Genomic DNA, 11,972 nt, shown 5'->3' on the forward strand with positions numbered 1-11,972 from the left:
GGAGAGTACCACAAATATATTTTTTGCGTTCCCATTTGCTCAAATAGCAAAAGAAAAACGCCACGATAGTGTTTTCGTGACTTTCAATAAAAGGAAAAAAATTGAGAGAGACTGATAACGGCTGTCAGAAGAGAGAACGATGTCAAATTTACTGTCGCTCCCATAGACGCTGCATTAGAAACACCCTCACATTAGCGTTAACCGGTTTCTTTTTAAATTTGATGCAAAGGTGATATAATACAAAGAATAGTGTTATAAATGTAGCTACATACATTTAAAAAAAAAATACAAATATGAAAAACTTTCGAGGATTTACGATGCTGATGACCGTTAAACGCGTCATCACAGTCTTGTGAAAAGAATCCATTAGTGGGGATTTTGAATCCCAGTGACTCGAATCCTTTGAATCGTTCACTAAAATGAATCATTCACTGACTCGTATATTGATAATTTTTGAATAATTATTTATTTAACATTTTTGTTTTTATTAACGCACAGTATATAAATTAGCTTTTATATTTATTTTTCAACTTTATTTTTAATTTTGTTTAATTTTTAGTAATTTTGTTTTGTGCTTTTGTCATTTTTATTTTATTTATTATTATTATTATATTTTTTTTTTTACAATTTAGACTTAATTTTTTATTTTAGTTTTAATTTTGCTGTTAGTAGTGATCTTTTCTGCAAGTTACGCGGCCAGCTGTGAGTGTCATTTTGTGCAAATCATTATGAGCAGATCATTCACAAGTTTTATAATTTTTTATTAACATTTGCGTGTCTACCAATCTATTGGTTCATGTTTTAGCAGGAAAAACAAGAAAGCCATCACAGGCTTCAGTGAGCAAAAATTATGATTCAGCGCTTGGAAGTGAACGAGAATGATTCATTCAAAACATTTGTTCAAATACAATGATTTGTTCATGAACAAAACATTACTGGATCTGTTCTGAGTGATGTGAAAATAGTTTTATAGATACACAAATATGGACCCACTTTTATTAATGAGCCATATTTATCAAAACGTGTTATTTGGCGAATTTAAATTAGTTAACTGGCTGGTTTCATTCTGACTTTGATTATCACAGAAAGATGAAACATTTCAAACCATACACAGCTCTACTTTCCCATTACAAGGCTGCAAGGGCTGGCTTCATTGAATAGCTAACATTAGTTGTTGTTGCCCTTTTAAGAGGAGCTTCTCATCACAAAAACATAATCAGTTCAAGGAATGGGTGAGATGGGGTGGGATTACGGGGATTTCTTACTCGAGCTGTAATGACATGAAGTTGTTAAATTCATGAAGTTGTTAAATTCGCTGACATAATCCAGTCCTTCCCACTTAGGAAACTATTCAAATATCCGACAGGTGACGTAGAAAGTACAGGAAAAAAGAAGTCACATTCAGAATCTCTAATAAGTGTTTTTGAGTTGACGAGCAGTTGCTCGTACTGTAAATGTTATTACACATGATTAGCAATCCCAATTTGCTATATCTCACAATCTTCTAGACAAAAGGACAGAAAGCTGAAAGCTCTTGAGGCTTTTTGTTCTGTATGCTGTGTCCTCATGGGAACCAATTATACAAAGTAATTTGAAACCTGCACCTAGCTAGTCATGTGGTGCCTCATTTTGTTGGATCATTTCAGGTATTTATATGCTACACCAGGTGTATACTTATTTACTGTACACGTACTGAGTAAAACCTATGATGACCAGCATGCACTTAATTATTTATTTTCTGTTGTATTGCACATTGGTGTTGGATGAATGAATTGAATCTTGGTTTGTAGGCCTATACAAATTATTATATTTTTTTAGTTTAAAATGGGTTAATGCTGAACCAGTAACTACAAATTTGTCTCGAAGCATTCATTTAGCAAAGACAAGAACACCACATTACTATTATAAAACATTTATTTGCAAGCAAAATTATTCGAACAATGGGCAAAAGCACTAAAATGACTCATACATCCTAAGCCACAGCTCAGACTCTGACACATTTGTGTAAAAGCTTGAACATTTTCTAAGATAACTGAAATGTTTCCTACAATAAATAACCATGAAATATGAATAAAATATCAGATGCTCATTGTGCCCCAACCAGTAGTTGACAACCAGTAAAAAACTAACCATTTAAAGCCTAAAATATTAAGACGTTTCTTCTTAATAAATATTTTTGCAATGATCATACAGGAAATGCAATTTCACGAATGTGTCAAAAATGGTATTTTTACTAAAAGTTAAGAATATAAATTTGGCAATACAAATTTTAATTTGGAAAACTCTTGTACAAAACTATTTCTATAACTTTGAGAAGTCAATTTGTATTTTAACGTCAGACTGGCCAAGGAATTAATTACCATCTTGACAACTCTGCCTCTAAAACACAAAAATAAAGTCAAATTGGACATTTGGTACAAAAATAAGTTTGTTATACATGCTAGTACAACACACAGTCTGCATTTACGTTCATGTGAACTGTAATATTCATACTTTTTCAGTAATAATAATCATCGATAGCAATGAGTAACTGAATGAATTTCAAAAAGTTATATAAAACAGATGTTACTGGCCACAAAACAACTTCAACATTTGGCCGAATTACAAAGACAATGTATAAGTCCTGACAGTATAAAAGAAAACACCACTGATATGCATGCAATTCCATATCATGTATCCCTGGAATGCTGTTGAACTTACAGTAAACATGCCCTTTCTCAGAACACAGTGTATTTTTTCACATAAAGTTAAAACACACAGGCAAGGGAGATGTGATTGGATTTGGCTTGATTATAAACCCATATAACTATACACTGAAACTTCAGAACAGGAGGTTTGGGGGCAGCACTGTTCAATATGGTCCCGAACCACTAGATTGGTTGAACTGTCCATTCATTTTTGGTCACATACTCAAAATAATACCTAACATTTAGCAAACATAGCAAATTAAGGCAGGTTTCAATTATACGGGACCATACATTCTGTCTTAAGTGTCTCTTGCAGTATTTGGCGTCACCATTCTCCATTCAGGGTCTGTTGGCAGCACGCCTGGTCTTGGGGAATGTCCACGACTCATCTTTGTTTCCTCTTCCCATGCATACAAGAACATTAGATAGCCTTGACATCAATGAGGTGGCTATGTTGGGCACCTTGCCTTAGGGTCTTGATGTTTCGTAGTCTTTGCCCATGCAGAGTGAAGCAAGACCACGCCAGCAGCTGCAGAAGGGCACAGGAAATGGGCACAAACACCAGCAGGTAAAAACAACCCTGACGCAGTGGCACAGGGACCGCAGGAGCGGCAATCGGTGCTTCTGCCATTGAGTTTCTCTCAAAGATGTCATATCCTGGAAAATGATAGGGGATGATGAGACACAAATGCACTTTTAGAATCCTGAAACAAATGTTATCATGGTTTCCACAAAAATAAGAAGCAGTGCAACAGTTTTCAACACTGATAGGAATAAGAAACGTTTCTTGAGCAACAAATCAGCATATTAGAATACTTTTTTTGAAGGATCATGTGACACAGAAGACTGGAGTAATGAGGCTGAAAATTCAGCTTTGCCATCACAGTAATATATTGCATAAAAAAAAAATATTAAAATAGAAAAATTAGAAAAAACTGCAATAATATTACTGTTTTTACTATAGTTTTAATCAAATAAATGCAGCCTTGGGGAGCCCAAAAAAATCTTACCAACCCCAAACCTTTAAACAGTAGTGTAATAATTTCAATTTAAACCTAACAAACTGCTTTTTGTGAATTTTGTTCTTGCTTATACTACAGTTATGTAAAATAAATGCAATTTGGTTTAATATTTTGTTAACGCATTACATTTCACATATTTTTACATGCATGTTTTGAAATACATTTTTGTGGCCAATCTAATATTTTTGTATAACTAATAATAATAATAATAAATATATATATATATATATACACACACACACACAGATTAAAGAAAAATAATATATACACGATTGTTTTTCTCCTAAAAGCTATTACTGCAAATTTTAAATAAACTTAATTTAAACTTAATTTTATATATATATATATATATATATACACACACACACACACATGCATTTAAAATTTATAAAATCAATTTAAATATATTTATATTGTGATATATTGCATCAAATAAATACAATGCAGGATGTATTAGACAGATTCTTCGTTGTTGGCTCCTGAAACATGAAACATTTGCTTCATTTTCCCTAATTTGTAAGTCACTTTCAGATAAAAGCATCTGCTAAATAATTAAATGTGAATGTTACATGTAATGCATATTTATTCACTGCACACACACCTGTGTAGAGACACAGCAGCCAGGTACCAATAAGAGGGGCAAAGGTCTGGCCAGGCTTGGTTACCAAGGCAACCATCCCAAAGAGCAGGGCAGAAGCTGCTTGTTGTCGGCGGTTCAACACAAAGTCCTCATCCACTCAGTCTGTGATCACCAGGTTCAGAAGTTTACAAGTGCCCTCAGTGAAGACGCGATTACTGTGGAGAGATTCGAACAATGCAACAAAATAATAAACAGAGATAAAAGACAATGCTGAGGAAAGATTGTCTAAATCTGTTCTCAGTCTAACAAGCATCCTTTTATTAATCAATTAGTGTCAACATAAATGAAATGTGATGTGTTTTTTCTCAAAGTTATAGACTAGCACATAAAGAAATGCACATAATCACAATAATGAAGCAATTTTACTTAAACTGTAAATAGCTAATAATTTTTAAATGGTGCTTGTTTAAATGTAGTTTGTATCATTTTGCACATTATCACCACCTAAATTTTTTTGTAATTTCTACAAAACCCAAGTCATTTTACTAAAATTTGTTTAAAATGGTCTAAAACGAATGAATATGACATGACAAAATATTTAGTACATAAGGACATGTAAGGATTTTCTTCAATAAAAAAAGATTTTTTATTATCCAACATTCAAGATGATCTATTCTCCCTGTTTTGCAATGTCATATAGTTCACAGTAACAATACAGGGAGGACACGTGTGTTTTCTGTCTGTTAGCATGGATAAAAGTTCTTTGTTTTAAGTCTTGAACCAACATGGATTTGCTAGCAAACAAAAGCACACCTGCTCCTTTTAAACATTCATAACGTTTTGAATTTCATATCACATAAGAGGCAGAACACCTGTAGTTTGAAAGCAGAAGGGATCGTGGAACGTTCATTTCTCACCTAGCAATAAAGATGCAGAGCAGGTAGACGTGGTCCGCCCCGGCTAAGAGCATGACCACACTGAGGCCCAACTTCAGGAGGAAGAGCCCGCGGACAACCTGATAGACACCCAGTCTTCGGCACAGCGTCAAAAAGTAGAGATTGTTCAGATGAGGTGCAATGTAAGAAATGCCTGTCACAGGAAAATAGAATAAGAAAAAAATAAAATAACAGTTTTCATATGTGACCCCGGACCACAAGTCACTGTGTCTTAAGTCTTAAGTCGCTGGGGTATATTTGTAGCAATAGCCAAAAATACATTGAACGAGCCAAAATTATCGATTTTTCTTTTATGCCAAAAGTCATTAGGATATTAAGTAAAGATTGTGTTCCATGGAGATATTTTGTACATTTATAAATATAGCAAAATTTGTAAATAAATCAAAACTTAATTTTTGAATAGTAATATGCATTGCTAAGGACTTCATTTGGACAACTTTAAAGGCGATTTTCTCAATATTTAGATGTTTTTTGCACCCTCAGATTCCAGATTTTCAAATAGTTGTATCTCAGCCAAATATTGTCCTATCCTAACAAACCATACATCAATGGAAAGCTTATTTATTCATCAATGGGCTTGCCATATTAATGTTCAATGGGCTTGCCATATTAATGTTCAATGGGCTTGCCATATTAATGTTCAATGGGCTTGCCATATTAATGTTCAATGGGCTTGCCATATTATTGTCCGGCAGGCTTGCCACATTAAAGTCCGGCGGTGTGGAATTCTGTCACGGTCGGTGGTAGTGTGAAGCACGGAGCGAGGAACGAGGAGACCAGGAATACAAAACAAAGGAGTTTATTCCTGTCACAGGGAATCACACGTAGCACGAGGAGAAGACATCAACATACAATTCCAGACAAGGGAGAACTGAACGGGCTAGAACTAAATAGGGTAGATAACGAGGGGCAGACAGGTGATGGGGATAACTAATAACAAGGAACAGGTGATACTAATAATGTGAAAAGGAACTGGAAGGACCAAATAAGGAAAACAGGAACTCAACAGGAACATACACGTGACATATGACTGGTTTTGTGGTCCAGGGTTACATATATTATTGATAATAATAATAAGCAATGTTTCTTGAGCCCCAAGAATCATGTGACACTGCAAACTGGAGTAACGGCTGCTGAAAATTCAGTTTTGCCATCACAGGAATAAATTACATTTAACAATATATTAAAATACAAAACAGTTGTTTGAAATTGTAATAGTATTTCATAATGTTACGGTTTTATTGTATTTTTGATCAAATAAATGCAGCCTTGGTGAGCATAAGAGACTTCTTTCAAATGATTATATTACATAGCCGGCATTGCTGATGTGCTGTGTTCATGTGAATGATTTATTTTTGTCTTACCCAGCAGGAAGGATCCGGTTGAGGCAGAGATATGGTCTGACAGGAGGTGCTCCAAAAACAGAGGAAAGAAATTGCTGTTGAAATGGCAGTGGAATACCTGCAGATGGTGGGGTAAAGGGGGAAAAAACACATATAATTGGTTCTCTAACTGGATGATAACAGAAAACACCACTTTAGCTTTGTCTTTTGTGCATGTTTTCTCATATTTACCTGTACAAGGTTCATAGAAGCAAACCACATAAAGTTCTTGTGGCGTGACAGCTGCTTTAGATATTCCCCAAGAGTGACTGGCTTCTCAGGTGAGGTAAAAGGAGCCTGACCGACACTCAATCTATGAGGACGACAAAAGAGGGCAACAAAAGAGTGAAAAAAAAAAAAGATGAGGGGAAAACTTATATGTGACCCTGGACCACAAAACCTTATGTCTTATGTAGCACGGGTATATTTGTAGCAATAGCCAAAAATACATTGTATGGGTCATTACCGATTTTTCTTTTATGCCAAAAATAATTACGATATCAAGTAAAGATCATGTTCCATGAAGATATTTTGTAAATTTCCTGCCGTAAATATATTAAAACTTAATTTTCGATTAGTAATATGCATAGCTAAGGACTTCATTTGGACAGCTTTAAAGGCAATTTTCTCAATATTTAGATTTTTTTGCACCCTCAGATTCCAGATTTTTAAATAGTTGTATCTCAGCCAAATATTATCCTATCCTAACAAACCATACATCAATGGAAAGCTTATTTATTTCAATTTAGAAAAACTGACCCTTATGACTGGTTTTGTGGTCCAGGGTCACATTAAGTGAAGTAAAGTAAGTAAAGTCACTGTAACACAAATGGCTTATTTCTTTAAAATGAAGTTTGTTTCAATTTTAGCATTTCAAAAGTTAGTAAGCTTGTAGTCCAGCAATTCTAGAAAAGTGCAAACAGCAAAATATATGGATAACTGAATTGGAGAAATGAAAAAATGTAAAACAAAGATTACAACAGATTTAGAGGATTCACAGCTTGAGCAATACTGTATGGGTGGAACAAATAATACAGAACACAGCTTTCACGTTTCTTTTTTCTAAAGTTTTCAGCTGAAACTGTTATAATAATTTAATGAAATTAAATGAAATCTGATTATTTGTGTGTGTGTGTGTGTGTATATATATATATATATGTGACCCTGGGCTGGACCACAAAACCAGTCTTAAGTCGCTGGGGTATATTTGTAGCAAAAGCCAAAAATACATTGAACGGGTCAAAATTATCGAGTTTTTTTTAATGCCAAAAATCATTAGGATATTAAGTAAAGATCATGTTCCATGAAGATATTTTGTAAATTTCCTACCGTAAATATATCAAAACTTAATTTTTGATTAGTAATGTGCATTGCTAAGGACTTCATTTGGACAACTTTAAAGGCGATTTTCTCAGTATTTTGATTTTTTTTCACCCTCAGATTACAGATTTTCAAATAGTTGTATCTCAGCCAAATATTGTCCTATCCTAACAAACCATACATCAAAGCTTATTTATTCAGCTTTCAGATGATATATAAATTTCAATTTCAAAAAATGGCCCCTTATGACTGGTTTTGTGGTCCAGGGTCACATATGTAGTCATATGATGCATTATGTAAAGATGGTATAGGCTGAAATACACGAATTTTATGGTTCTTTTTTGTCCAAATAATCATGTAATTTTCTTTGTACAGAAAACTGAAGCTTGAATATTCTATCTAATAACTCTTTTTATGTTTCATAGTAGAAAAGAATATAAGTTGGAAAAATATGTGGTTAAGTAAATGATGGCAAAATTATCATTTTTGGGTGAAATATTCCTTTGAGAAGCTGTGCTGGTAACACAAACACTGAATGTTCACATCCAGCACTATCAACATTCCTCCCATGAGTGAGGCAGTTAACCCCAGGTTGCTCCATGGGGACCGGCTCTGCAATTAGTGTGGTGTAAATGGCTTCAGATGAAAAGCAACTGCTAAACGACAAGTAACATTTAGCACTGCAAAACAATAATGCTCTTACTCAGTGAGTGCTTGGCTCTCGTTCTTGCGTAGCTGGACTTCGTTCTGAAAGCGGTGCTGCAGGAGACGTGAAACCACAAAAAAGCCTAGCATTGAGAGAGTGGCTAGAGTCACGCAGAAGATTCTGAAGGAGTAGAAGTTTTCCTTGTTCCAGAAGGAGTAAGAGAGGAAGACGGACAGCGAGCCCATCGCACTGAACAAGGAACTGTGGAAGTTGAGGCGCGTGCGGTCATGTGCAGACACGGCCAGGTCGGCCAGGAGGGCGTTGTGGTTGAGGTCGACCACCGTGAGGAAGCCATCGTAAAGGCACAGGCAGATGAGAAACTGCAGTCCAGGCCAGGTCCAGGCAACCCAGAAGGCCAGGAACGAGAGGGCAAAGAGAGGCCCGCTGCGGGAGAGTGCCTGCAGACGCTTCAGGACCACCTCAGGCGATGTGATCTGGGACCCAGACCTGAACAGTCAAACAAAGATTTAAATGAGACATGTACCTACCGAAATATGGATTTCCAATTTGAAGAGAGTGAATAATCTTACTGAGGAGAGCTCAGGAATGAGCGGTCACTCAGCCAGCCAAAAAGAGGGTCGTTCAGGCTATTCCATATTAGAAACACAGTCTATGAAAAAGAAACAATATAACAAACAGAAAAGAAAATGCTAAAAACATCTGCATTTTAGTCCAATATAATGAATAAGCATTTCAAATAATCATTGTATATATTGTTATAATTCCAACATTTGGGGTCTGGTATTTTTTTAATATTCTGATATTCTCACCAAGGCTGAATTTATTTGATCAAGAATACAGTAAAATAGAACTGCTTTCTATTTTTATATATTTTAAAATGTACTTTATTCCTGTGATGGCAAAGCTGAATTTTCAGCATTATTACCCCAGTCTTCAGTGTTACATGATCCTTCAGAAATTATTCTAAAATGCTGATTTGGTGTTCAAATAACATTTCTTATTATTATCCATGTTAAAAGCAATTGTTAAAATTTAACAATTTTGCTGAATAAAAGTCTTATTTATTTTTTTAAAAAATCTTAGTGACCCCAAACTTTGGAATGGCAAACATAAAAAAATAAAAATAAATAAAAAAATACATATATATATATACATACATACATTTTTATTAATTTTTTTTTTTTTTTTACAAATAATAATAATTTAAGAATCTTAGGTAATTGAAGATACCATTAAATAAACCTACCTCTCCCACCCAAAACGACAACTTGTCAATCTTGTAAACAGACACAAAGGTCTCCACATAATACAGTAAGAAGACATTGTGGAGAATGGAGACGAACAGAGCCAGGGAGCCATAAAGCACAGCCGTTGAGACGCCCTGGCAGAGGCCCCATACCCTCCTTCCCATCCTTTGCTACTTCTCTCCGCTCTTCCTGCCCAAGCAGCGCTCTACACGTCCCACAGGCCGGGCCGGGTGGGCTCATCTCTCTATCCACCCCTGCAAACAGACAGACACCAACACAAACCAACCAGTTCAAAACCATGCAGTCTATTATTCTGTAAAATGTGAGTCTGGGTAATGTCTGTCGGCTGTTTTTAGACTGGAAATTACCATTACTTGAATTAGATTCAGGGAGCGTAACTGGACAATAGCCAAGCCAATGAGAAAACTGAGCATCTGTATTACATTATCAAGCAGCTTTTGCTTTGTTTTAATGATTCAGCACTTTGCTCGATATGAATCTGGAAAAACAAGCTAAAGCCAGACAAGACGGAAACCTTCTGAGCTAAAATAATAATAATGTCGGGGAAAGTTAGGGGAAAAACATCACCAAAGATGCTTAATCACTACTTTTACAAGGTTAGTCAAGCAAATTATGTTTTTTTGGTATGAAATTCTAAAACATATTTAATTTGTTTCAAAACAAGTCTATTCTCAAATCAAAAATGAATCAGAAAATACAACTATAAAAAATAGGCTCTCTCTTAAAAACGGCTTCCTTATTTTTCCATGGAGAGTGTTATGGGGAATTTGGGAAGGAGGCAGCCCATTTTCCATATTCATAATAACAAAAACAGCCTGGACTTCTTTATAGAGTGTCATGTGAGCAGTTCTTCAGTACTTTCCGGTCACACCTCCATATTGTGCCTGTAAAACCATTTCTAGCAGAAAAATCACCATAAATCCCACTGAGAAGTGTAATTGCACATGAACTTTAGATTTGAATGAGCTGGATGATCTCATCCCAGCTTCAACGATGACAATAGCAAACATTGTTATTCAGTCCAGAGATTTCTCTGGGGTCTGATGAGAGATGTAACCTGAGCAGCATTAGTGTAGGCTGAGGCCTGCGATTCCTATCAAATATTGAACACTTTCCAATAGTAGGGTGGAGCAGACTGTATTGTGCCTGAGTCATGTGAATTTCCTCACGCACAGTGAATCCTTTATTTCTTTAACGTTGGACATCCGTGACAACCTTTTGCAAATATCACCAACCTCAACCTGGCACACATGGCAGAGCAAAAAGCAAATTACAATGCTTTCAGGCTGGCACACCTGATGTTCACATGCTTTGCAAGCTCACATAAGTCCTGGGATTCTTTGAAAATACCCCCCTCTTATAGTTAAAACAACTTTAAAATAACCTTGCCCCCCAGCTCTTTGAGAGAACAATGAATTACAGTTCTGCACAGTTTAAGTACCCTAAACATATGAGTGAACTTGTTACTCCAGGCCCGATTTCCATCTGATCTAAGCAGTGAAGCAAAACACACTTCACTGGATCGCGTTGCATGCAGTGATTCTCATCTCATCTCATTTCTAAAGGACAGGTGGCTGCTTCCCAGCCGATACGATTCAGCAATCTTTGATCCAACAAGAGATCAAGTGCCACGGAGCAAAAGACCAACGTTTTGGCAGCGCTGTGTTACAGTGACAGGTTGTCCAACTGTGTCTGTTCTTCAGAGCAACAGGATGCGTGAGAACTATTCTCACATAGATGGAAGAGTCATTTATTTGACCGAAACATCAAACATTCACACCAGGGCTCACAAAATTTCAAAATCCCTGGTAGCCCTTGGGGCAGGTACTCTTCAGATTTTGGTAGCCCGAAAATTTATTTAACTAGCCCAAAAAAAAAACTTTTTTTTAAATATAGAAAATCAGAGTTTAAATGTCAATCAAAAATATTTTCAATACACAAATATCAACAAATATGAAGGAAAGAATTTTATTTCACTATTTACAGGGTATCTGCAGAATTTTTAAAAATAAATTTAAGGCGATTTATGACCCATTTTAAGAGCTGCACAAGTAAAATGAACACAGTATGAGTGGGGTTGGACAATGTCT

General features: G+C 35.6%; 1 protein-coding gene across 1 annotated transcript in view; it reads right to left on the reverse strand.

Annotated features, from left to right (window-relative positions):
* Positions 1-1,902: 1,902 nt before the first annotated feature.
* mfsd13a (major facilitator superfamily domain containing 13A) overlaps positions 1,903-11,972 on the reverse strand; it is a 12,232-nt gene continuing 2,162 nt past the window's right edge. Inside the window, 8 exon segments of the mRNA XM_016572292.1 lie at positions 1,903-3,344; positions 4,311-4,504; positions 5,207-5,378; positions 6,610-6,706; positions 6,820-6,940; positions 8,651-9,100; positions 9,184-9,263; positions 9,861-10,115. Of these exon segments, the coding sequence (XP_016427778.1) occupies positions 3,109-3,344; positions 4,311-4,504; positions 5,207-5,378; positions 6,610-6,706; positions 6,820-6,940; positions 8,651-9,100; positions 9,184-9,263; positions 9,861-10,025 (1,515 nt within the window). The 5' untranslated portion in view covers positions 10,026-10,115 and the 3' untranslated portion in view covers positions 1,903-3,108.

Source organism: Sinocyclocheilus rhinocerous, unplaced genomic scaffold, assembly GCF_001515625.1.
Source record: "Sinocyclocheilus rhinocerous isolate Xijiao unplaced genomic scaffold, SAMN03320098_v1.1 scaffold140, whole genome shotgun sequence".
NCBI classification, from domain to species: domain Eukaryota; kingdom Metazoa; phylum Chordata; class Actinopteri; order Cypriniformes; family Cyprinidae; genus Sinocyclocheilus; species Sinocyclocheilus rhinocerous.